The sequence below is a fragment of the Theropithecus gelada genome, chromosome 11 (assembly GCF_003255815.1).
Source record: "Theropithecus gelada isolate Dixy chromosome 11, Tgel_1.0, whole genome shotgun sequence".
In the NCBI taxonomy this organism is placed as follows: domain Eukaryota; kingdom Metazoa; phylum Chordata; class Mammalia; order Primates; family Cercopithecidae; genus Theropithecus; species Theropithecus gelada.
The window spans coordinates 78,241,371-78,268,946 of record NC_037679.1 but is presented as its reverse complement, the minus strand read 5'-3'; the positions used below and the strand labels follow the sequence as shown (position 1 = coordinate 78,268,946).

At 46.9% G+C, this 27,576-nt stretch overlaps 1 protein-coding gene across 1 annotated transcript in view; it reads right to left on the bottom strand.

Annotated features, from left to right (window-relative positions):
* Positions 1-3,272: 3,272 nt before the first annotated feature.
* The window catches only part of SRRM4 (serine/arginine repetitive matrix 4), a 184,516-nt gene continuing 160,212 nt past the window's right edge, over positions 3,273-27,576 (bottom strand). Inside the window, exons 9-13 of the mRNA XM_025402155.1 lie at positions 19,221-19,525; positions 13,940-14,143; positions 12,627-12,737; positions 11,880-12,020; positions 3,273-9,799 (exon numbers count right to left, since the gene is read on the bottom strand). Coding sequence (XP_025257940.1) covers positions 9,478-9,799; positions 11,880-12,020; positions 12,627-12,737; positions 13,940-14,143; positions 19,221-19,525 — 1,083 coding nt within the window. The 3' untranslated portion in view covers positions 3,273-9,477. The remainder of the gene's footprint in view (positions 9,800-11,879; positions 12,021-12,626; positions 12,738-13,939; positions 14,144-19,220; positions 19,526-27,576) is intronic.

The following is a 27,576-nucleotide window of genomic DNA, read 5'->3' as shown; positions in this document are numbered from 1 at the left end:
AGTAGAGATGGGGTTTCAACATGTTGGCCAGGCTAATCTTGAACTCCTGACCTCAAGTGATCCGTCTGCCTCTGCCTCCCGAAGAGATGGCATTACATGTATGAGCCACTGTGCTTGGCCCTTTCCCTCCTCTTTTTTAACCCTTCCTTTGCTTGACCAACACCTACCCATCTCCCAGGATCAACCTAGAGGTCAGTTTTTTTCTGCGATGCCTTTTTGACCCCACAAGGCTGTTTCACGTGCCTCTTTGGACTCACTTTTATCCTAGCATCCAGCAGTTACCCCTTACTATCTGTGTGACCTGGGGGAAACTGTCTGTGCCTCAGTTTCCACACCCGCAAAATAGGCATCAAAAATTGTACTATCTACCTTATAAGGATGTTGTGGCAGTGAATATATAATTTATGTTCACATATGTGAAGCACTTAGAAGCATGCCTAGCACATAGCAGGCCCTGTATGTGTTGGGTGCTTTTTGTGCTGGTTTTATTGTCCCCATTATGACATCTAGTAACATGCCTAGGACACCAGACCTGGATGGCATTTCAGGTGCTATCTAATTCAGTGACTCTCAATCCTGGCTTCGTATCAGAATGCTCTAGGGAGCCTTTTAGAAACACCAATGTCACCCTCAGAGATTCTTATTATTTGGGGTGGAGTGGAACTCCAGCATATGTGGTTTTGTAAAGTTCACAGGTGATTTTAATGTCTAGCCAGGGTTGTGGACCACTGGTCTAGTGCATTCCCTTTTAACAGGTAGAGTAACTAGGTCCTAGAGAGGGGCTTGATTTACTTAGGGCCATGCAGCAAGTCTTGGTCCCTGGCTCTCAGGAGGATTTGTTTTCTGATGTTCCTCCCGCCCCTCTGCTTATGCCTTTGTTTTCACCCAATGGAAGGGCTGTGTGCGTCCCCAGGGCTGCCCAGGTGGGAGTGTTGAATGCGTGCCACCTCCGCTCCATTGTTGAGCAGCTGTTAATCTGGCCTGAGAGAGAGACATCTCCGGAGGGATGTCTCTCTCCTCTGCAGCCCAGACACCTGGGCTGGGAGAAGTGCCTGTTGAGAGCAATTGCTGGAGAAACAAACACATGGATTCCGGTAACCGGGGGCTGGAGCAGGAGATAGAAAGGTGAAGGCATCCTCCAGTCTCCTGGCAGCCATAATTTATGGGAAGAAGTTACCAGGGGTCCTTAAGGATGGCTAGCTCTGAGTTGATGGAGCTCCCACCCTCAGGAGTAAAGAGGTGTAGCAGAAATGGCCCTGGAGCCCACAGACCTAAGTTCAAATACCTACTAGCTATGTGGTCTTCCCTCCATCAGCCTCAATTTTGTCCTCTGTCAAATGGGGCTAAATGATGTTGTTATGAGAATGAAATAAGTGTGTGTACCCCAAAAAATTAAAAGTAAAAAAGTTAGGTAACCCTCCCCAAAGGAGATAAGTTAATGCATGCAAAGGGCGTGGCAGGTGGTAACTGATCCATAAAGGTTTATTATTAGTAGTAATTACCATTATTTATTGACGGAGCCTCAGAGGAGGACACTGGTTGTTGCTTTATCCAAACCTATTTGGGAAGAAAGAAATCAGTGTGTTTGGGGGGACTTGGGGAGTGTGGTGTATAGTCATGGATTTACTCAAAGGAGATTATCCCATCCAATGACTCCTAAGGGAAATTTCTGCTGGGCAGGATACAAGGGGAGTAGTGGCAGTCACCTGTTTTCTTTGATCTTTCTCTCCTAGTTGATAATCAACTTGGTTGTGGACTAGTGTGTGTGTGTGCATAATTTTTTGGACCCACATAGTGTTTGAAAAAAACAATGAGTTATGAATATTTTAAAATCAGGAGATTTTAAGATGGAAAAATTCAGGCTGTCTTGAAAAATGGGAAGATTTGGCAACTCTGAGCTGATGTTTCGATCTGGTATTCATCTATTGAGTTCTCCAGTTCCCCACAGTTCTAACCTTGTCTGCTTCCCTCACCTGCCTGTCCCGGGGGGTGTTTTCAGCCCCTGCTCTGGAGGGAAAGAAACAATTTAATTCCACATTGAGGACATTTCCACAGGGCCTTGCAGGGCTCCTGCAGATTCAAGTTGGCTATTTTAGGCTATCTACTCAATCTTCACCACCATAGCTCAGTCTCAGTTTAGGAAATAGTCATTAACAGTCACTGACTACCTTTGGTGCCTCATTATTTTTTAAAGCCGCCATCTCATTTAGTTCCCACAGCAGCCCAGGGAGGTGGCCGTTGCTATCCCATTTTACAGATGAGCAAACCAATCAAGCACCAACAAGATATATAGTGCTTGCGCAATACCACCTAGCTGGTAATGGCAGGGTCTAGATTTGAATCTAAGTCTTTGGACTCCAAAATCTGTGTCCTTCCTCCCAACCATGAAGAAGATCCCAGAGAAAAAGAGTTCCACCAAAGAACTCTGGTTACTCATTACACATACTGGAGTGCTACAGAGCAAAGAAGTTGACAACCTGGGCTTTGGAGTTAGCCTGCCTGGATATTATCATCGATTCTGGATTCTGTGGTCCTTGGGCAAGTGACTTTGCTTTTCTTGTTTTCCTTTTATTTTTTTGAGATGGGTTGTCTCTCTGTGGCCCAGGCTGGAGTGCAGTGGTGTGAACTCAGCTCACTGCAACCTCTGCCTCCCGGGTTTAAGTGATTCTTGTACCTCAGCCTCCTGAGTAGCTGGGACTATAGGTGCCCATCACCATGGCCAGCTAATTTTTGTATTTTTAGTAGGGGTTTAGATGGGGTTTCACCACGTTGGCCAGGCTGGTCTCGAACTCCTGACCTCAGGTAATCTGCCCGCCTCAGCCTCCCAAAGTGCTGGGATCACAGGCATGAGCCACTGTGCCTGGCTGACTTTGCTTTTCTAAGCCTCAGTTTCCTTATTCGTAAGAAGTTCCTAATACCTACTTTATAGGGTTGGTTGTTGCTGAAGACTAAGATAAGACACATAAAATGTTTCCAAAAAGGTCACCTAAGGCGCCCCATAGATGCTACTAACACACACAGACACACACACACACATACATATATATATATCATATATATATCATATATATATATTTGGTATATATACTGTACATACAACCAAAAACCCAAAATACTTACACGTTTGTTTGGAAGATTAAAGATGTGAGCTGAGCAGTGTGAACATGTATGACATGCAGCAGGTGCTACTTAAGCCTTCTCTAGCTCCTTGTCTCCCTCCCCACTTTTTACTTCTGAGTACCCCATATAAACAGAGGACACTGAGCCATACATGAGAACACCATACCATGGGACTTTTAATTAAACAGAGACATGTTTCGTACAGGCTGAAAAACCAGAAACCCCGGGAAGGTTATGCTTAGCTTTGGAGACCAGAAATCAAGCAAGCCATGGCTGCTGTGTCACTGGGCAGAGGACAGGGTCTCAGGATGCTAGAGGACACAGCAGCTTCTTTCCCTCTGATGTGGATGCTCCAGGCAGAGGCTGTCTGGTCAGGCTGAGCTGGGCTCATGGTGGGTCCTCGGGTTGGGAATTTTCCAGAGGAGATTCGCAGCCTCCAATGTAGAGAAATGGCCTTGGGGTGCACCACGTCCCCTAGGCCAATGTGGTGGATTATGCTAGGTCCTTGGCCAATCATTGCTTGAAGAAATAGCTAAGAATTGGGAGAAAAAATATACAGTGCAGAGGGAAGTTCTTACAGCATAGGACCCCGGAGAAAAAGCTACCAAGGGAACGCTGGACATTGAGTCAAGCCAATCTGGGCTCAAGGGAGCTTGGGCATGTCAACTCCCCCCTCCTGGGCCTCAGTTTTCTCCTCTGAAAAGTGGCAACATGACCTATGTCACTGGATTGTTTGAATGATTGTACAAAAATATAGCCTGACAATGAACAGTGGTTAAATCTAGAGCAAGGCAAGGTAAGCCCATCTTGGTCTCTCCCGTGATGACTTTGGACCACGGGGCTTGGAGAGAAGTTCAAACTAAATAAGAGGGCTTAAACCCAGTATACAAGAGTTATCAAGGTGACAGCAACTTGAGGTCTCCCATATATGACTGTGGGACTCAGCAACTGTGACCTCACTCTGCAAATGAAGTCCAATCCCTACTTTTTTGTTTCCTTCCTTCGTTGACACCCTTTAATCTACAGTCAGCAGAAGACACAAGGGACAATATATCCAACAGTATGGAGTCCACAGCATCAGAGCTTGGGCCCCCATTTCCTACATCTTGCAGATAATATATAGGACAAACCCCATTTTACAGATGACGAGACTGAGGCTAGAGACCCATTCTAATTTCATTCAGACTGACACAAAGGCCAAAGAAACACATAGGAATACCATTGTAGTAGTTTTGACTTGGCTCGTTAGAAGATGAGGCATAGCTTTTCTTGGACAGAAAGAAAAAGGGTTTACAATTTTTCTTTGTTCATTTTTTTTTCAAGGAGTTGTGACTTTTTAATAGACGTTGGTTTGTGTGTAAGCATTTTATTCAATTAATTTCCATCTAAATGAGGTTTTCTCAGAGATAACCAGTGTTTTAGTTCCATTCGAGCCTAATTTGTGTGACTGAAGCCTCCATTTCTGCCAACTTCAATTTGCTTGGTGATTCTAGCACTCATTACCTGGGCAGTAATGCCCCTGCTGCAGACAGCAGCACCCGGAGCTGGGAGATGGACCAATTCTCAATAGCAATTCAGGGAAAGAGGTGGTCCTTCTCTTTTCTCAATATTACTCAATAAATAGGAAATAAATTATTAAATAAACCATGTTCTGATGGGGGTCCCCCATCATGGTATTTACAATGCAAAACAATAGCCATCAAAAGAACTAAACAAACACACACACACACACACACACACACACAAACTTTAACTCCAAAAACAACAACCACAGATGGAGGAGAGATGACATTTGCGTCAGTATCATTGGCTCATTGGTGCAGAAGTGAGAACAAGGTTTCAATAAAGCATTGCTCAATGACATTGAATCTAGCAAAAGTTTCTCAGCTGGACTCGGTTGGCCGGTGTGGGAGAAGGCATGTTTGGAGGAATCCTGTTTTTTGACTTGTTTTACTAAGTCGAAAGACGAAATTTTCTGTTCAGCTAAAGGGGAAAGCGGGGCAAGACACATGCGCATGAGACCATTTTGAACATTTGTGAAAAAGAAGAGGGGAAAAGAAAACAGCAGAAGAGAAGATGAAAGTTGGACTGGAGAAGGAAGACAATGTGCTTTCTTTGCCTTTGAGAGCACCCTGAATTTTGGCCTCTCCAAGAAAACCCTTTTGCAAAAGAGGATGACTCTGAGCAAATGAAGTGATGGGGCTCTCTGAGACTGAGACCTTTGTCCTAACATCTTAATTTTATTCTGCTTCTGAAAGATCAACTGTCCTTCAAAGAAGGGAAGGAAAGCAGATAGGAATATGGTCAAACCTCAATGAACCAGAATGTTACGAAGTGGGGGCTTTGAGTTAATTAGCATTGCCTAATTAACTGAGGGGAGATCAAATCTTGCTTTTGTTTTTACTCTCATAATGGAGAACCTCCTAAAAATGTTTGAGGCTCTTTTCCTTTTCCCTCTGGGTCTTAGTGAAGCTCCCTCTGTCTCCGGGGAGACACTCTCAGGCCTCAGGCCAACATTTTGAATTTTTATCCCCCAAACCCCTCCTTTTCACAGAGGTGGGAACTTTGCCCTGGGGAAAGGGAGCAATATATCCAGTTTCTGTCATCCAGCGCACTTCCATAGCAGGAAGGTCAAAGGCTTGGTATGCATGGTCCTTGACCTCAAGCCTCATCCCCCTCCCATTTTGGAGGTTGGTTTTTGAGATAAATCCTCCCCACGAGCAGCATCCTGGTGATCTGTCATATTCCTTGGAAGCAGAAGGTAATGAGGGTGAAATGGGCGAAGGAACAGCAATACCACGAATGAGAGGTTCTGGTTAATCAAGGTTACCAGTGCCTCAACAAGCACACTGTTTTTGGATAGAAAAAAAGGAAATGTAAAAGAAAGTAGAGAAATACACTGAGAGACAGAGAGAGAGAGAGAGAGAGATATTTTCCAGAAGCAGGCATTTAAGCAGCCTTCTTGTAAACTTCCCCCAGGAAAGGGGCACTCCCTTGCTTTGGGTTAGGGCTGGGTAGTCACATTGCCAGGGAAACAACCAGGGATGTTGCAAAAGTCTCACCAAACCCAAAGCTGGACCAGACAAACTGGCAATTGCAAGGCAGTGGACAGTGACTTTGGAAAGGGCAAGAGCTGTCTCCGGCCAGCAGACAGAAGACACTGCCAGTTGGTCAGACAAGCAGAACTGATGACCTTTGGATCCTGGGCCCTTCCAGGATGGGTTTGGAGATGACCTTCTTGGCAGGGTCCTGTGGAACATCTGGCTGCTCCTTCCACCATTTTTTTTTTTTCTAATTTTAGAAATAGCTTTGTGCTTTCCCCGGATGGAACAGCAAGATATCATAGATAAAGGCTTTTGCTTTTGGGTTGGTGGTTCTCAAGCAAGATGGCTGACGCCTCTTCCCAAGGTAGCCTTCAGATCTCAGGGGAACGCAGAGAAATTAGGTACTGTGGAGTGGAAGCATGTGTAACGTACATGAAACCAACTAGGTGTGCTCAGAGAAGCTAGGGAGTGATCTTGCTATGTGCCTTGGAGTGAGGGTGAGATCAAGGTGCATCTTTCCTCAGTCAGCTCAATTTCTGCCTCCAGTCTCATGGTGTGAGCACCTTGTCAACCCCAAGTGCAATTCCAGTAATAAACCAGACATCATTTTTATCCACCATGGCCCTCAAAATACAAGACAACTACTTCAGTAAGTATTCAACTGAAGCCTCATCAGTCTGCTAGGAGATAGCACATCTGTCTCCAATCTGGTGCCTCCCTAAGGGACGTAAACAAGAGATTTCGACTTTGTGCAGCCTTGGCCCCATTTGCCAACTTTCGACTCCAACCCCCATCTAAGTTGCAACTCCACTGTGTCAATTCATCACCGTAGCTCATAAGCCTCGGGGCTGTTTGCATCTTTTTGATACCCCTGTGAGGTACCTGGGGGACAGGAGGCTGGGGCACATGCCTGACCCTCCTGGACACTAGGTTAAGTGATGAATTTTGGGACTGATGTGCCTCCTTCTGGGCCAACTCCAGGGTGTTCCAGGCTTAGAGCCTTCAGGGAGAAGGCCAATAGCCCACTCACCTTTGGCCTCTCAAATCCCATCAATAAAAACAGCAGAAAAGGGAGATACACAAAAATAATTTAGGAGATCCCCCCAACACACTCACACACGCACACACACACACACACACACCCCTGTATAAATAAATAAATAATTCAATACTGCTAATGGCGAGAGAGACAGTCATCACATAAATAAATAAATAAACAGATAAATAAATAAATAAAAAAGGTTTGCTAGGAGCCCCAGGCAAAATGGTCCCCTAGAGTTGTCTCGATGAAGGCAGTCCGAACGCGAGGCTCTGATGCCTCTCACAGCTGTCCTGCTAAGATTTTTGGTGGCTCTGGGAAGCCTTTGTCTCCATGGAGGGAGACTGAAGTCCAGTCTGGGTTCCTGGGCAGGGATGAGGGTTATTTACAGTGGCTGTACATGCCCTCCCCGGGGCACCTGCCCCTGTCCCAGGCACCTGCCATCCGGCCTTCTGTGGTGACAGCACTGGCATCCATTAGTCTTTGTGGGCGGGGCTTAGGTCTCGGCCAGAGGCCCGGTATAGGGAAGCCGGGTTGTCCACTGCTGCCCGGGCCCCTCGCTCCTCTCTTCTGATGGAGGAAGGGCTGTCGTGGTGGTGGCTGCCTTGCAGTCTCAAGCCCCATGGATTAATAGGATGGGAAAGATTGGGTAGAGGAGATGTCACTGCTTCCAAGAAAAAGGACTATTTTCCAAATGTTTTCCCTGGGGTGGGAGGGATAAAGAATGTTTGGCCCCTGCTTCCCCATAACCCAAAATATCTAAAAGCTGGGACTGGTCCTCTCTCCCTCGCTCCCTCCATGCCCTGTCCCGCTGCTGTTGCCACCACAAACTTGAAACTCACCCACAAGCCTCCGGAAAGCCAGTCAGCTGGTGAGGGGGATGCCCAAGAGTTTATTTTAAGGATCTTATTCCTCACCTCCCTGTTCTTAGCGCCTTCTGTGGATGAAGCAGCTGGTGGTATTTGTGTATCGGAGATCAGCTTACCCTCTCTGCCCAGCCCCAGCCAGGGGGGACTTGGGGTGAGGGCAGAAATAAAGGTGGGTCTTTCCCAAGCTGACAAGAAACCTCAGAAGTCAGCAGGAGCCCAAGACATGGCACATCCAAGCCCCTTTCCCTGGCACCCTGGATTCGGGTCTTTTCCCCCAAACCTGAGCCACTGTGCCCCATCCTGGCAAAATTCCTGAGAGGCAAGGGGAGTGGCTTAAGCTGAAGGGTGGGTGGGTAGGTGCCAGGCTGCACTGGGTGGCATCCAGGGCGTGGCAGCCTGGGCAGAGGGGAGGGGGCTGGCAGGCGCCAACCCGAGGGTAAGGCCAGACTGGCTGGCGCTGGGGCCTGGCAACTGGCCATGGCACTGGGGAATGTTCAGCAGATGGTCCCGTGGAATTAAGTTGGTGCCAGCTAGTGGGGCTGAGGCATATTTGGGAAGTGGGGCTGGAGACCAGCCTGCCCTGACTCTTCCACTATCTCCTTTCTTGTGAGGTTGCAGGGCCCCTGTGAACAGCCAAGAGGTGTTTTGTGTCAGCCGTGCAGTGGCCTCTCCACAGCTGGGATCTGCTGGGCTCTGTCCCCTTACCATGCTGAGATATTGGGAGCAGCAGACTGACCCCTTCCTTTTTGCTATCTATCATCTTAACCATCTCCTATCTCCTGACACCTCCCACCAAGTCAAATGTCCATGTCTAGTGTTCAAGGATATCCCTTCTTCTAGGACCCAAGTGTCTTCCAGCCTTTGCTCAGGCCTGTTTGAGGAAGTTAAAGGCCTGACCCCCTTATCTTGAACCTGAACTGCCATTGGTCTCCTCCTTCACCTCTCCCCGACATGGGGGTCCATCCACGTGCAGCCATGAGGTTGGACGAGGGGAGCATCTGGGGAGGTGAAGAGAATTACCGCGGGCCTCCTGTGAGCAGTGGAGGAGAAGAACTGTCTCCACATTTTCCTGGCCAGAGCTCAATTTTTGAGTCACAGACCCATTGCTTCTTACAAAACCTTGAGGTTTTCTTTCCTTTTTTCTTTTTTTGTGCCACAAGATGATGGTTCTCTCCATATGCCCAGGCCTGAGCTAGGCCCCAGGGTGGTGCTGGTAGAGGCTCCTAGCAGGTTGATCTAGAGAGTGAAGCCCCCGTACCCTCTTCTCCTCTTCCCCTAGGCAAGCAGGAAGGACAAGGTATAGGAGCCCTCACTATCTGTCACCAAGGAGAAGGCGGTGAGGGCAGGTGGTTGGGGGAGGCTGGCAGCGCGAAGGGGCCCCCAAGGGCAGCTGGCTCAGGGGCACTTAGCGCCTGGTGCTGGAGTAGCTGTCTGCTGAGCTGTAGCTCCGGCTCCGGCTCCGGCTCCGGCTCCGGCTCCTGCTCCGGTTCCGGCTCCGGCTGCGGGAGCCCAGGCTAGGGCTGCGGGAGCTAGAGCTGCTGCTTGTGCGGGTCCGGCTCCGGGTCCGGCTCCGACTCCGGCTCCGGCTCCGACTCCGGCTCCGGCTCCGGGAGTAGCTGCGGCTGGCCGAGCGGCTACTGCTGCTGCTGTACCAGGAGGAGGTGCTGCTGAGGCTGCCGGACGAAGAGGGGCTGGGCCGATAGTAGGGGATGGGGCGTTTCCGGGCACTGCAGAGACCAGCGAGAGGAGGGATGAGGGCCGGTCCCTCCCTGCCTCCCCGCAGCGAGCCCCAGTCTTGTCCCAAGGGAAACCAGTATCCTCCCTTTTCCCAGTTCCTTAGGAAAAAATACTCCCTTTCCACTTCTCTTGCAGTCCTGAGAACACATTAAAGTAAAAGTCTCAGCTTAGTGCTAATATATCTTGAAAAATGATTATCTCACTTTTTTCTTCCCACCAATAAGCAAGCCTAGAGCTCACAGCCTCCAGCTTGCAACAGAATCTACATCTAAACTTTAATCATAGTTTTGTTTAGCTATTTTTACTTTTACTAGAACCATCTATTTATGGCAAAAGAGGCTAATTTTCCATTTACTGTACTGTATCAAGTTTCCTTTAGAAATAAATGTATGAACCTTTGAAAAGGGTCATATCTATTTAAAGAAAATTAAGAATAGTACGGTTGATAAACAGGCAAGGCATACGTGGTCAAGATACTGGTGAATGACTGAAGATTGGAAAACACTGAATGGGTTAATCAAGATGAATAATTTGAGATTGACTAAAGAAACTAGACAGCCATTTGGAAATGCCACTCTCTATCTTAGCTTTCCTCTAAGTTGACCCTAAAGATAATAATAACACCAACAACTTGTATTTTGTGCTTATTATCCTGGCCACTTATTAGCTGTGTGACGTTGGATCAAGGGAGCGGGTTTAGAAATTATGCTAGGAATTATATTGTATTGTATTATATTATATTAATTACATTTTTTCAGACAAGGTCTCGCTCTGTCACCCAGGTTGGAATGCAGTGGTGCGATCGCAGCTCACTGCAACCTCCACCCCGCCGGCTCAAATGATCCTCCCACCTCAGCTCCCAAGTAGATGGGACCACAGGTGCACACCACCATGCCTGACTAGTGTTTTGTATTATTGGTAGAGACAGGGTCTTGCCATATTGCCTAGGCAGGTCTCAAACTCCTGAGATCTAGAAATCTGCCTGCCTTGGCCTCCCAAGGGTTTAGGAATTCTTTACAAGCTGAGGCAGGGTGCCCTGTGGGATATTTGAGAAGGGGACTCCATCACCCCAGTCTTGCTATCTGAGACACACATTCTTTTTCCTCCTCCTGGTCATCTCCAGGGAGGATCCCTGATTCCTCAGTCCAGTCTCTGGACTCAGTGGCAGATGCTTGGAAGGCCAGCAGGAAGAGCCCAACCCAATCTTAGGGTAGCATTCAACCATTCTCCCAGCTTTCGAGGCCTGAGAAATTTGCTTGCACTCACTCTGCTAGAGCTTTTCTCTTCTGAGGCCTTGCCTGTTCCAGGAAAGGTATCCACCTATTCTGACCAATCAACAATGGCATATTGTGTGCTCTGCATTTAAGTTTACAAAGCTCGTTCATATCTTTTTGCCCCTTTTCATTTCATCCTCATACTTCTGGGAGTTATTTCCTCCAATATCTCATGGATGAGAAAACTAAGATTCAGGAAGTTAAGAGCCTTTCCTAGATCAACTGCAAAGTGGCACATCCAGGATTCCACTCCACATCCAGTGCTCTCCGACTTATCCACAGTGGCTCCCTCTAGGTTCCTTTGGCACCTAAGCAATCCTATTTGCCCTCTCCACACTTGGTTCAAGGTATAATTACGTATAGGTTTATTTAAGCCTGACAGCTGAGTGTACAGGTCTGAGGGTAGAGATCTGTCTCTACTGCTCCACTGCTCCGGTTCCACCCCCAGGCCAACGTCCCGCCACATTGCTTTGACCTCCATTCCCTGGCCTAACTCCACTCTCTCCCCCATCCGCCTCCCCGGCCCCAGCTCCACCCTCAGGCTTTGGCCACACCCCCATGCCACACCCAATTCTTAAGGCTGGCCCCGCCTCCTTCTTGCAGGTCCTGCTGGTTGAGCTGGGAGACTCAGTCCCAAGGCTTTGAACAGACATAATTTCAACGATGTTGGGGTTGGGAGTCGCACAATCCTGAATCCCAGCCCCAAGAAGGCCTAGGGAGAGCCCGAGGCTCGAATGAGGAAGAATGGGAGTAGGAATGAGGGTGAAGATGGGTCCCGCTTTCCCCCTGGCCTCACCTGGTTATCCTCCGGGCCTCCAGGTGGCTCGGAGAGTCTCTCCGGCGCTTCCTCATGGGCGAGTAGGACCGACGTCTCCGACGCGCTCGCTCGCGCTCCCGCTGCTGCGAGTCCTTCTCACTGTATTTGGGATCCCGCTCCCTGAAGGGGCGCGGGGGGTTACTGGGGAGCTGGGGCTGGGCTGGATTTTCCGCGTGAGCGCGTGGGAGAGGGACACTCCCTTTCTTTCCCACCCGACTGGGTCAGGGGATGGGGTCTGCACGTTGCCGCAAGGGAGACCGGAGGGAGGATGACGGGGCTGCGGGAAGAGTCTGCGAGGGTTGTTAGTACCGTAGGGGTGGGGACTGGGCGTGTGCAGGGGTGCCAGCATTTGCAGGTGGGCATCACAGCGGTGCAGGTGCTGCAGGGGTGAGGACGTGAATGTTACGCGGGCCCTGGTGCATCGGTAAGAACTGAGTATAGGGATGGTCGGTAGAGGCTGAGAGCTGGGGATATGAATTCTGGGGTATGTCTGTGGGAGTGTTTGGGCTGGAGACATTAGGAAACAAGGGTATATTTGGTGCCTCGCTGCCACTCCTGATTGGACAAAGGGAACTGTAAGAATGCTGAGTCAGGGTCAGACCTAAGAGGAGGAAGGCCCGAGAACGGGGAGGCGGGGCCAGAGAGGAGGATCAGAGCAAAGGGGGTGGGGCCTTGGACGGGCCTAATTTAAGGGGCGGGGCCAGCGCTTCCGGGCGGGGCCGGTACCTGCTGGGGCTGTAGCGGGAGTAGCTGGGGCTGCGGCGGGACCGAGAGCTTCTGCTGGGCGGGCTCCTCTTGCCAGACTTGGAGGAATAGCTGGGAGAACGGGAGTAGGACCTGGGGGAGAGGTAACAGCCTCTGAGGAGCCTGCTGAATGTCCGCCTGGGTTGTCCAAGACGGCTTCCGCTTTATTCGGCGGGTCCCTGGGCAGTGACCTTTTTCTTTCTGGAAGCCAGGCAGAGGAACTGGGCCCCGATCAAAGAATGAAAGTTCCTCCCCACTGGGTGGTTAATAATAATACCAACAACTTCTATTTTGTGCCTACTATCCTGGCCACTTACTAGCTTTCTTAGGGTTAGGTACTATTATCAATTTCTTTTTTGCAGAGGAAAGCTGGACTCCCTGAATTTATGGACTGATTCGTTTGGATAGAATCTTCCAATTTCTGAGATTTCATGTCTCATTCTGCTACGTTATTATTCTACACGAGGCAGTCAAGCAATTACCAATAGCTATTGAAACTGGGTAGCAGAATGCAAAAATGGCCATAATTTTTCTTCTCCCAGTGTCCACATCCCCTGCAATGTGACTTTGCAGCTCCTTTCACTGAGAGGAATACCCTTGAATCTGTACTGGTCTTGTGACTTGCTATGGCTAATAGAATAGCAGAAGGGATGCTAATCACTTCGAAGCCTTGCACAATACTGCGCTCTCTCTTGGAATTCTGCCAACACCATGTGAACAAACCAAGACAGGCCTGCTTGAGGAGGAGAGACCACATGGAGCAGAGATGAGTCAGCTGGGGCCTTTCAAACCCTCCAGCCCCCAGCCAACCCACCAGCCAACCCAATCAAAGGCATATGAGTGAGCCCAGTGAGATCAGAAAAACCATCCAGCTGAGCCCAGACCAACTGCTGATCCACAGGATCAGGAACTAAGTAAGCACTTGTTTTAAAGATGCGAAGTTTGGGGATAATTTTTTATGCAGAAGTTAATTGATACACATTAGCTCATTCTCATGCCAATAGCAGCAATAATAACTGATACTCATTATGTTCTGTATACTGTTCTAAGTACCTTATAGTCCTCAGAACAATCCTTTCTGGTAAGAATTGCTATGTTTTCATATTGCAGATGGGAAAACTGAGGTTCAGAGAAGTTAACTGACTTTCCCAAGGCCACCAGCTAGAAATGGGCAAAATGAGTATTCAAACCTAAGTTCATCTGACTTCTCTCCCCCATTGGTCAAAGGACCTCTGCAATTAACTAGTTTCCTAAGGAGAAAGGTGCTGCAGAGCAAAGGTCAAAACCACACTCACCTTTTTTCAGAAGAGGTGGATCGGCTTTGAGTGTACCTGGGGGAAGCCCTGGGATTTGGGGATCGGGATGAGTGACTGGAGGATCGGGTGCTGGCATAGGAGGAGCTGCGGGAGCACCCTTTCATGGGTGAACCCCGGGCTGTGGATGGGACCAAACTGGACTTCTTCACTTCGGCACATTCCAGACACGGTGACTGAAATCCCCTGCAGGAGGGAAAATGTCCATGAGCACCGACTGCCCACTACTCTGGGAGCATCTTGCGTGAATACCTCCCTACCTTGGCTTAGGCTGTGGTGCTCTCATAGAACCCTCCTTGCCCCTTTTCCCATCTATTCTCTCTGGAAAGACTTCCCAGGCCACATATGTTAGAGGAGTAGAGAGAGAAGATACCTTAAAAGTAGACAATTCAGGTTAACATTTCCTCAAGTGTGAAACACATACCACTGGGGCCACAAGTGGAGTATTTTAGGATGTCATCAGGCATGGGCATGATGGTAAGTAACATCAATTTACATGGTGAGAAATTTATTCCCTGTCTAGTCTTTTTCTGTCCTTCTGATTACATTAATGAGAAAGCCCCCATTGGGTGCTAGTCGGTTTGTAACACCTCTCTAACACTTTGTAATCTCTGTAAGAGGGAGAAGCACACCTCAGACTCAGCCTTGGGTAGGCAACTGCAACTAGTAGGATTAAATCCATTGTTTTAATCATATGTATTTTTATAGGTACTTTTTCTTTAGGATATGTGATTCTTTTTTTTGGTTTGTTTGTTTGTTTTGAGACAGAATCTCGCTCTATCACCCAGGCTGTAGTGCAATGGCGTGATCTCGGCTGACTGCAACTTCCGCCTTCCAGGATCAAGCAATTCTCCTGCCTCAGCCTCCCGAGTCGCTGAGATTACAGGCACGTGCCACCATGTCCAGCCAATTTTTGTATTTTTAGTAGAGATGGGGTTTCACCATGTTGGCCAGACTGGTCTCAAACTCCTGACCTCACATGATCCACCTGCCTTGGCCTCCCAAAGTGCTGGGATTACAGATGTGAGCCCCCGTGCCCGGTCAAGGACATTTGATTCTAATTTTCTATTTCAGATAGTAATGTAATTTTCCTTTTACTTATATATTAAAAAATGAGTTTATTAAAGTAAACAGGAATATCAGTAGTACGTGGATATGGTAAAAATCAAGATGACTTGTTGTTGGTTTGGTTTGGGGAGATTTTGATGTCACTCATTTTGCAGATAGAGGACTTGAGACCTCCCAAAAGACAGAGGCTTCAGGATTATCAGAAGGTTAGGGTGCTGTCTTCTGTACTCCCACCCTGCCTAGGGCCAGGCTGACCTCCGTTAGGTGCTCAGTGAAGGCATATTTATTTGGATTGGGCCAAGAATCAAGTTCAAATCACATTAATATGGTTTTCAAGGCTCACGATGACCTGGCCCCTGCTCACCCCTCCGATCTCAGGTCTTGACTCTTTCCTCTCCTGATTCCAGCTGTCTTAGACTACTTGTTCCTCCTGAAATATCCCTATTCTCTTCCTTGTCTCCCGGCCTCAGAACATTCTGCCTGTCTGCAAACCCTCTCCCATTCCCTCTTCATCTGGCAACTCCTACTTACGATTCTGGCTTTAACCTGACCTCACCCTTTCTGGAAAACCTTGCTTGACACCCCTTGTCCCCTGTCTGGGTTGGGTGACCTCCAATGTGTTACCACAGACCTTAGTTCCTATATTTCCCCCATCCCTATAGACTTACTTAGTCTTATACTTGTTCGGTGTCTCTTCTGTCCCAGATATTGAGCTCCTTGGGGACAACTCCCTGGGGACCTTTTCAATGTTCAGAGAATTTCACAAGTGTCATTTCATTCCCAACAACCTTCTGAAGTTGACGCTATTATTTATTTATTTAATTTTTGAGACAGTCTCACTCTGTCGCCAGGCTGGAGTACAGTGACATGATCTCGGCTGACTGCAACCTCCACCTCCCGGGTTCAAGCAATTCTCCTGCCTCAGTCTCCCGAGTGGCTGGGACTACAGGTGCGCACCACCACACTCAGCTAGTTTTTGTATTTTTAGTAGAAATGGGATTTCACCATGTTGGCCAGGATGGCCTTGATCTCTTGACCTCATGATCCACCTGCCTCAGCCTCCCAAAGTGCTGGGATTACAGGTGTGAGCCACTGTACCCAGCAACCAACGCTATTATTACCCCCAAATTTACAGAGAAGTATCAGAAGGGTTTGTTATTTGCTCAACACCACCCAGAGCCCCAAACCCTGATCTGTGCAGCTCCAGAGCCCACACCCCTCCCACCTCACCAGCTCCCTACCTTCAGTGCCTATGGTTCCTTTGATTTAGAGCTGATGTCTCTTCCACTCAGTCCATATTTATTGAGCCCTCTCTGCTCATAAGTGGCATGACATAAATAGCTGTGGACTCAACCATCATTTATATTTCAAAGTGAAAGGCTGGGTCTGAATTATTTAATTTGGCTGTCCATGGAGATCAAATTAAACAGGTAACTGCTAGATGTCTCTCAGGCTTTAGTTCCTTTTTGGGGGATTTATTTGTATTTGAATCCTGGTGCTGCCACTTATTAACTGAGTTTCTCAACCACTCTGAGCCTCAGTTTCCCCATCAGGTAAAAAAAGGGTTACAAATAGTACTATCCCATAAAAGTTTTGAGGAGCTGAGGAAGATTATTTCTGGAAAGCATTTGGCAGTGTACCTAGCATGTGATTTGGGCTCAATGAATATGAACTGCCGTTATTATTGTCGTTGTTACTGCTATTTCAACTTTTCCTGCATAATAGCACTGCAGTATATCAGTAAACATGTGTCCTCCTCCTCCCTTCTGGGAACTTCACTGCCTGTTCTTGGAGACACTGATATTCGCTCTGGCCCAGCTCAGGTTCTCAGCCAAGCATGGGTGTGGGCTGAGGCCAGGGATGACCTGGGGCAGGCAAAAGGGAAGACTGTTCTGCATGTGAATGTCAAGCTGTTTGTCCAGGACTGAAGTGGGGTATGTGTTAGGGACAAAGAGTACTCTGTCTTTGAAGAAGCTGTTAGCTGCTTCAGCGCTAAGGCTTTAGTCATCTTTTGAAAATCTTGGCTACATGGAACAAAGGCAAACTCCCACCCTCAGAAGTAGAAAAACCTCACCGTTAGCATGACAGAGGGCATCAGCAAAGCTTTTCCACCCATCCTGCACCTGCACCCATCTGCCCCATTAATTATAAGCTCCTGAGAAAAAGGAGACTGTTCCATTTTATATCCCCAGCACCAGGCTGAGTGTCTGGTAGAGAAGACTTGCCTGATAAACAACTTGAGGAATAAATAACAGAATGAATGGTACAGACTAAGTGATCAGTAAATTTTAGTAGCTATTATGATGACAGTACCCTCAGTAATTAGCATTTTGTTGTGATTTCTTGAGTGAGAGAGTAACCGGGTGACGAAGTAGAATTACAACTGGCTCATATGCAACTGTATGGAAGAGTTTTCTGCAGGAAAACTGTATCTAGTGAGTGTGTTAAGATGGGTAAAAAAAATGGAGAAGTCTCAATGTTCTCTGATATGTTGATAAATTATACTATGGTATATCTGTATCTATAATTAATAAACTTTATTTTTTAGAGCAGTTTTAGTTTCATAGCACAATTGAATGGAAAGCACAGGGAGCTCCCATACATTTCTTGCTGCTACACACACACAGCCTTATTCCCCACTCTCTGCATCCTCCACCAACGTGCTCCATTTGCTACAATCGATGAACCTCCGCTGACACATCATTATCACCCAGAGTCTATAGTTTACATGAGAGTACCCTGTTGGTGTTATACATTCTATGGATTTGGACAAATGTATAATGACAGTTATCCACCATTGTAGTATCACACAGAGTAGTTCCACTGCCCTAAAAATCCTCTGTGCTCTGCCTATTCATCCCTCCCTCCCCTCACCCTCTGGCAACCACTGATCTTTTTACTTTCTCCATAGTTTTGCCTTTTCCAGAATGTCATACAGTTGGAGCCATGCAGTGTGCCACCTTTTCACATTGGCTTCTTTCACTTAGTAATATGCATTTACGTTTCCTCCATGTCTTTTCATAGCGTGGTACCTCATATCTTCCGAGCACTGAATAGCATTCCATTGTCTGGACATATCACAATTTATGTATTCACTCACCTACTGAAGGATATCCTGGTTGCTTCCAAGTTTTAGCAATTACGAATAAAGCTGTTGTAACATCCAAGTGCAGGTTTTTATGTGGAGATAAGTTTTCAATTCATTTGGGTAAATACTGTGATATGTTCTTAAATGACAGTGACTTACAGTGAATTTAATGTTAGACTTTCTTTCTTTCTTTTTTTCTTTTGAGATGGAGTTTCACTCTTGTTGCCCAGGCTGGAGTGCAATGGTATAATCTTGGCTCACTGCCACCTCCGCCTCCAGGGTTCAAGCAATTCTCCTGCCTCAGCCTCCCGAGTAGCTGGGATTACAGGCATGCGCCATCACACCCGGCTAATTTTGTATTTTTAATAGAGACGGGGTTTCTCCATGTTGATCACGCTGGTCTCGAACTCCCGACCTCAGGTGATCTGCCCGCCTCGGCCTCCCAAAGTGCTGGGATTACAGGCACGAGCCACCACGCCCTGCCAATGTTAGACTTTCTTCTAAGATTATTAGTAAAATTGTCATCTGCTTTTCTGCCTGCCTAGCCTCCATCTCTTCTGATACCAATAACCTGGCTTTTCCTGTAGAGGAATGTGGGAAGGTTCTACTCATTAGCCCTAGTGATGGCATGTGACACATTCTGGCCAAGAGCATATCATCCCCTGGGACAGTGATGGGCAGATGACCTAAGCCGGGCCAAACAGAACCAATGAGCACCTGCCCTGGTGTTTTGCTGAAATCTTTGAGAAAGAAGCACTGTTCTCCTTTTGGCTGGCTAAACCGATAGAATGTTAGCTGCTTGGCATATTTGACAATGTTTTGTGAGGATCTGCTTGAGAATAAGGCCAGTAGAATGAGGAAGCAGAATAAGAGATGTAATGAGAAAGACAGATTTCCAGCAACATATTTTTGAGCCCCTGAATCCAGCTGTACCTGAAGCTAGTGCCACTAGCGTTTTAAAACAATTAAGCCAGTCTGAGTTAAGTTTTCTCTCTGTTACAAATAAAAGAATCTTGGGGGTGGAGTGGGGGAGGCTGGGATGAGAGCATGAGAAGGTGGAGCCAAGGTGGGAGACTCTCTATCCCCCACCCCGTGCGGTGCACTGACCTTGACTCTCTGCCCCTGCTGGTTGGGGAGAGATTCTCCAACATGGCCCCCTTGTTCTGGGGTGAGGAGGTGGTGAAGGAGTTCCCTGAATCAGAGGTGTTGCCACTGTTGAGCTCCCGGCTCTTGCTCAAACCCCCGCTGGGGCTCCCCTTCTCCTGGCCCCGAGACCGGGCTGAGCTGGTTTGCGTGGAGGGTGGTGAGGACGTGTCATTGCCTGAGTCGTACTCCTGGGAACGTCCTCGCGAGGTGGTGAGCGGGCTGGCTGTTTTGGTAAAGAGGTCAGCAGCAGACCCCGACCCAGTGATCTGAAAGCAAAAAGACCCGTTGGACACTGCTGAGCGCTGGGCCCATGGGCTGTGTCTAAATAACCAAGAAATGTTTACCGTCATGATGCACTGTAACGAAAGGAAAGAGAGAGAGAGGAGAAGAAAGAAGAGACGCCAAAAAACAAAAGCACAAATTCCTGAAAGAATACCACAGAAAGGAGAATTTTTTTTTTTTTTACCCCCTGCTAGAATAACTGGAAGATTTAGGTATCATGCAGAGAAAAAGCATGCGATTCAGGTTAAACAAAAGAAAAAGGAAATTATACAAAATTTAATTTCTAATGAATTAAACAAAAGAGTCAACTCAATAGAAAGGGGGTGTAAACACCCTTAACTCAACCTAAAACAATAATAAAAAATAAAGGAAAGGGAAGGGGAAAAAGAAATGGAACTATGGGCCTGAAAAAATATATCTTGGAAATCAAAAATAAAAGCAGGTAAAGCCAAAATTTTAAACTTCAACCAAATCCTCAATTAATTTAACAATTTTTGGTTTTGAAAAGAAAAAGTTGCCTGAATAGAACCCTAAACAAATATCACATGGGGAAAAGAAATGAAATAAAGATGAGAGTTTGTTTTTGTTTTTTTAAATATAAAGTCAAGGTCGCAAACTGACATTTTAGCAGTTTTCAACTAAAGGGGAAAAGAAAGGAGGGGACAAAAAAAAAATGGAAGTCAAATAGTCTGACCAAAAATAAATGAAAAAAGGGGTCTCTATAGATATTTGTGTGTGTCCTTTTCCCCTTGTAGAAGGTAGCTAAGGTTCTTGAGTGGCTTCTAATAAATTCTCTCATGTCTTTGCGGATTATATCCACTTACCAAGCAAGAACTCCTCCTTTAGTAGGTAGGTAAGGTGTAAGAGAAAGGGAAGAGCGGGCAACGTGAGTCCATCATTAGAGTCGCAATTGACAAGAAAAAACACACACCTTTCTGCACATCCTCAAACTTGGCCCTGAACTTTGAGTTTTGGTTTTTTCAGTGCCCTTGACAGGTGGGGGCATCAATTCTGTTTGGTTTTGTCATAAAGGGGACCTAACCTAGCCAACCTAATCAATCCCTTAGGGCCCAAGTTGGAGCAGGAAACCCTTGTGGAATATGCCAATGGCAGCTAGAGTATTGCATCTACTACCTAGGTGTGAATATCGAGGGGGCACGAGGGAGGGAGGATGCGAAACAGAGGGCTTTGGAACGGGCTTGGAGATTGGGCTTTGGGGTGACTGGGAATAAAGAGGGGCCCCCAGAACCCTGTCTAGGGCTGATCTAGGACCAATGAAGGAGTAAAGGAGGCGACGGAAAGCCAGCACTTGGGAAGGTGAGCACACTTTTAGAAGCAGGATGGTGGTGGAGGGGGGGAAGGGGCGGTTTCTTTAAATATTCAGTCCTGTTGTGGCTGGGATGACACAGTAAGTTTGATGCTGGCCTCTGCCAGCAGTACCACGCTTAGCTGCGGATGGGAGGGACCCCTGCCCTGGGCCTCCTCCAGAGATAACCATCCCTATGGGATGAGAAATCTGGGGGACCAAGAAGGCACCCCCTTAAGACTACTGCCTGCCTCAACCACTCTCTGGATACCTGAGATCCCAGAATTCTCTGTTTAAATGACTCCTATGCCCCTCTCCAGGTCTCTGTAGGCCTCATCCATGGATCCATTCTCCTGCAGGGAGAGCATGCTTCAAGTATCCACACTCCTAGGTCCAAGGGTAGCTATTTGGACAGAACTTGGATGTTCAGGCTGAGGGGTCTATATGCATGTGTGTAAGCCCCATCATGGTGCTGGATGTGCCAGATTCAGGGAGAGAAAGGGATAGTTCCGGGGCCAGATTCTCCCCCAACTGCTATGTCACATCCTGGCACTCTGAAATGGTCCAAGATTCTAAAATCATAACTAACTTTCAGATCATTTTGAAGGTATGTTTACCAAGATAACAGAACATATTTTATTAAGTTTGCTGACTTATTTATGACCATTTAGACATCTAATATACGGATCTTCTTCTATAACTTTGCTCTGACATCACAAACGTTAGGGCAGGCTTCACCATAAAGAGCCTACTCTTTCTCCCAACTTTATCTTGTGCATCTTGGCCCTAAAGGAGGGGGGACTTCTGGAATTTCTTAAGAACCATTTCTGCCTTCTCAGCAATTGGTCATGTGGGTGAAACACAGACACAGTGGAACTATGAGAATAGCATAACTCCAGCGCTCAGGGTGTCAGCTCCTGGGGCCGGGGAAGCAGGGATTCCTTTGTAGATTCTCCCAGGAGGCTTTGCACACAGGCAAGGTGATAGTCTAGCTTTAGCAAGTTCTGTCCACCACAGCTGCCATTTTACCTGCATGGCACCTTGGATAGCTTTGCTTTGGGAGAAGGGACCTCAAAATAAGTTTGCTCTGGTGGAATTTTTTAGAGTGAGACTTTTAAAACAACAATGTAAAGGCCCTGTTCCCATTCAGTCCTCCTATTTATTTGTCTTCTTGTTTTGCATTTTGGATGCCACATCTTTCTCAACTCTGGAGTTCAGTGGTAATACATGTATCTCCACCGCCCCTGTCAGGAATGTATCATGCCAGGCAACTAGACCCTGAGATCTGTGATCTCTGGCTTGGGCTTGGTACAAGAATGGGATCATGGAATCTTTGCCCCAGAGATGGTGAATGGTTGGTAGCCAGGGTGTTACAAGTGAATCCAGCAAGCCCGTCTTGGAGGGAGCTAGGCTGGAAGAACTCAAGGACAGGGGCCTGTGAGTACAATAATTTTCATTATCTTGTGGTTTGCTACCTGGAGGCTGCCAGGCTGGGCCTTTCTCTCCCAGGTACTTGTTCCTAGTCTTGACTACGAATTTCATTTTTCCTGGTGCACCATGGATCCCCGTAGGCAAAGATTTCTTGAATGTGAGGCCCCTCCAGGCTAGTGGATATAGAAGGGGATCTGGCCTTGTTCATCTTCTCAACCCCATGCCCTGAGCTCACAGGGATACTTTCAGAGTATTACCACCTGTCTGTGACTTATCTACATGTAACTTGTGTGGTCAGAACTGATAAATCTACAAGGCATCATACTTTTCCATCATCACCAGAAAACAGGGATAAAGGCACTATTGAAATGTTCTCACTGGGTTAAATTTGGTGCCTGAAAATACCAACTTCTCCTGCATGTTTAAAAGTCCCATTTCTTCGAATGGATCTAAACTCTTTGACATGGATGAGAGTGTTTTTTATACCCCAGCCCTGCCTGCTTCACAAATAGCATCTCTTCCACACCATCCCACCCCAGCCCCCATAACAAGCTGACTGATTCAGATTTGAGTTTTCTTGGTTCTGCCTTCCCATCTTGTTCTAACCCCAGGCCATGTGCACTTGCCATTTCCTCTGCCTAGAATACTCCTCTCTTCCCCACTTCACATGGCTCAATTTATTCATCCTCCAGGTGTACCATCACCTCTTCTAGAAAGCCTTCTGTCATCCTCCAGACCAGGATAGCACAATACTCTGTACTTCAGTCATTCACTGAACTTGAATTCACTCACTCATTCAAAAATGAATGTCATTTGTGTGCCACTGCCTTAGTAGAGTAGTTGCTTATTTTATTGGCCGTCTCTCCGACTGGGTTTGGAGCTTGCTGACAGCAGGGCCATGACTGGTTCAATGTTGCTCCCCAGCATTCACCAGTGCCTGGCACAGAGTAGGCACTCAGTAAATTTTGTCTAATGAACAAGTTTGCGCTCAGGTCACTCGGAAGCCTCTGTGGGCCTGCCTGACTTAATTTATTGTAGAGACAACTGGGTGATCAGGCCCAGGTGGGATTCAGCTGGGTGTCTGCCAGCTTTGGGAATTTGAGAAGAAATCAGCCTCCATCACACTGAGAATCATTCTAGGAAACTTGGGAACCCCTGAAGCTTGGGGTCTCAAGACCAGCTTGGCTGGGTGTGTGAGCTTGAGACAACCTCTAGAATCAAACATTTATTTTTATTGATATATAATAGATGTACATATTTTTGGAATATATGTGATATTTTGATACATTCACATAACGTGTAATGATCAGATCAGGATAATAGAGATAGATATCCATCACCTTAAACATTTATCTTTTCTTTATGCTAGGAGCATTCAAATTATTATCTTCTAAGGCCGAGTGCGGTGACTGATGCCTGTAATTCCAGCACTTTGGGAGGCCAAAGTGGGCAGATTACTTGAGGTCAGGAGTTCGAGACCAGGATGGCCAACATGGCGACACCCTGCCTCTACCAAAAACTAAAAAAATTAGTCGAGTGCAGTGGCACATGCCTGTAGTCCTAGCTACTTGGGAGGCTGAGGTGGGAGAGTCACTTGAACCTGGGAGGTGGAGGCTACAGTGAACCAAGATCACACCACTGCACTCCAGCCTGAGCCAAAAAAAAAAAAATTATTCTCTTCTAGTTACTTTGAAATATACAGTAGATTATTGTTTACTAGAGCCACTCTACTGTGCTGTTGAACAGAAGGTCTTAGAAGACAGTTTGGGGTCCAGACCCCTGGCAGAGAGAAAGAATGCTCCCTGTTCTTTCTCTCATTCCCCCGATACTCCTCAGACCCAGGACCCTGAGAGGAAGCACACAGAGGCTCTGTACAGATTCTCAACAGCATAAGCTCCAGGCTTCAGGCGAGAAATTTCAGACCTGCAAAACCTTCCAGATGAAACAAGCTGTGCTGGGTCTTCTTACTTCTTATTCCACTCTCTGCTACTATGGGAGCTCAAGTTCAAAGACGGACTGAGTTCGGTCATCTGCATGTAGCAAGGCTGCCAGCCTGCATAGTGACTTTGTTCCCATTAGGAAAAGGTACTCCTATAGAGATTGGAACGATGGTTACTAGAGACTGGGAAGGGTAGTGGGAAGTGGAGTATAAAATAGGCATGGTTGCTGGGTACAAAAAATGCAATTAGAGAGAATAAATAAGATCTAGTATTTGGTAGCACATCAGGACGACTATAGGTAACAATAATTTTTTTTTTTTTTTTTTTTTTGAGACAGAGTCTCACTCTGTCACCCAGGCTGGAGTGCAGTGGCACGATCTCGGCTCACTGCAGCCTTCGCCTCCTAGGTTCAAGCAATTCTCCTTCTTCAGCCTCCCAGGTAGCTGGGATTATAGGTGCCTGCCACCAAGCCCGGGTAATTGTTTTTTGTATTTTTAGTAGAGACGGGGTTTTGCCATGTTGGCCAGGCTGGTCTCAAACTCCTGACCTCAGGTGATCTGTTTCACCTCAGCCTCCCAAAGTGCTGGGATTACAGGCATGAGCCACCGCACCCGGCAGAATGAGCAATAATTTATCTTATATTTTAAAATAACTAAAAGAGTGTAATTGGAATGTTTCTAACACAAAGAAATGATACATGCTTGAGGTGATGGATGCACAATTACCCCGATTTGATCCTTACATAGTGTAAGCCTGTATCAAAACATCACATATACCCTGGAAATATATATGTAAGAATTACATTTTTTAAAGGAAAAAACAAAAAAGGTGCTCCCTATGGGTTAAGAATTAGAAAAAGGTGCCTTTACTGGCCAGACAGATTAGAAAAGAGATGGTACACCTTTTTCTGGGCTGCAGCAGTCCTGAATCTGTATTCAGAGCTTGGTAAATGGAGAGCAGGGGGTTTGGATCTCCCAGTTGCTCTCCATGCTGGTCACCCTCTCAAAGAGCACAACCAGCATGACATCATGTCCCTAGCAGGTACATCTGGAATGAGCAAATCATCTCACTCCATCTGGCCTGCTTAGAAGATTCCTCTGGCACAGAGGAGGTGGTAACCTGAAGACATTCATTCCTCCTTCTTTTCAGCTGAACTCTACTTGGTATTGTCTTTACAAGTCTCACTGGGCTCTGTTTATCCTTCCAGGTGGTAGCAGTATTTTCACAAAGTCATCAGCAGAGATGTTCAGATAGTTTAATGGTCTCCTAAACCCCAGACTCCACCTTCTGCAGAGCTCTCCATTCACTCCACACGAAGAGGAGGAAGGAAGACACACCTGAGGGAAGCCCAAGACAGGATGGGAGAGGTCTGACCGTGAAAGTGCAGAGGAGACATTAGAGTTGTGAGCTTCTGATGGGCTGACAATAGGGGCCTCTCATGGTCTTGCCTCTGCCCTTGCATCCCTGGGTATTGCCTTCCTAGTCAGCTACTCTCTCTGGCACGTAAGGTGCAAAGAGTCACCGCCCTCCGACACTGATACAACAGGATGGTTCTCCTTTGCTTCTTTCTGCCTCCTTATTTATGTAATAGGCCTCTCATAATTCATCTTTGAAGAGCTCCTCTTCATGCATTGGGAGTTTCTGTCTGTGCATGCAACTGCTGTTTGTCCCCAAGACACTTGTTAGCAAGAGCCACTCCAGATCCTCTGTCATCTGGTAATAATGCCCTCCAGGTACCCAGGACCCCCTTTTAAGAGCTGGAGCCCTCACACCAGGGTTCTCTTCTTTGGTCAAATTTTACCTCTTCTTCCATCCTCGCCCTCACCCTCCATGATGTCTACATAAAAGCCTACTCTTGGGGTTATGGCATGAAAATCCAGCTTTACAAGATCTACTTAATGATCAAGTGAAATAATGCCTGTCTAATCTGGATTCTTAGAAGTCGAGATGGAAAATGAGTGCCAATAACTTGAGAGGGGAAGGAACCTCTCTAGTGGAGTGTGGAAATGATGTAGAGGAGAGAGGGAGCCAAAAAAAGATGCATTATCAAACCAGGTATTACAGTGGGCAGCGGATACTTAATTTTGGTGATGACACCCTGAGAACCAGTGTAGAACATGCACCCCAGAGTTAACCTCAACCAAGGAGTGAGGGAGCTGGGATATTTATACACCAGTTCCCCATCACTCACAGGTTGAAGGTTGAACACTGGAGCATAAATTCTCTAGTATGTCCAGACTGCCAAACAGGCAGAGAAAATAGGTTTTGGCAGCAGAGAATACCATCTGGAAGCTGGAAGTCAGCCATGTGCCCCAAAGTGCAGAGGGTGAGGATCTATATATGGACACTATCTGCTTCAATACCCCAGATCAACACTGGAAAACCGGTGAGCCGAAACCGGTGAGCCGAGTTATGCTTTGTTTCAGACATGCTTTCTTTAGCTCCCTTAGTATGTCGGAAGTAAATTGGAATTAACTGCCAACATTGGTAGAATAGGGAGGTTTCACATAACAACCCCATTTCCAGTTTCTGTTGAAAAATAAGATCTGGCAACATTGGGCCCGAATCCCTGACTGGCAAGAATCAGCTGAGAGTAATTACAGCTTCCCCTTTTAGATGGGGCATGAGATCTCCTGACCCCAAACCCACGAGATCATTGTACTCATATCTATTAGCTGCCTGGCCACCAAGACATCTAAGTTGGAGACCCTCTGTTTTAAATGTTTGTTGCTACTCTGATCCCACTGTAAGCAACATAAACCCGGTACATTTTGTATGTTTCATGTCTTCCCTCCAGATCTGTGAAGTGAATTGCTCCATCTCTCCCATCTTGATCTGTTTAATCCCTCTTGGACTTTCGTCAATGAAAGGAACCAGGAAACCAGATCCATTGAACCATATCCAGACCTCAGAGTTATTATAAACTCCTTCTTTCTGGATCAGGGTAGTCAGTCTCAGACTTTTTAAAATTTATCTAAAAAAATTTTAAATACAGAATGCTTTTCATGAACTCAAGGCCATTGGGGGGAAGTGAGCAGATATTTCCCTTTTTACTCTCTCAACCCCCTCCAATGTGAAGCTCCAGTATCTCCTCTCTCTCTCTCTCTCTCCACTCCAAAGCTCGCCTCATCTCCTTGTTCCTTAATATACTCAGTGTTCACATTCAGGTTTTTCTAATAAGTAATTAAATCCCCCCACCACGAACTCCAGCTCCCTGGCGTTTCACTGGGAGTCTCTCTCAGCCCTCCGGGGAAGCCGGCACTGTTATTTATTGTTTTTGTTTCAAATCATTATTTAATCAAGAACGGGGAAAAAAGGCAACCTCTCACTTACACTTCAAAATTTAATTTCAGCTGAA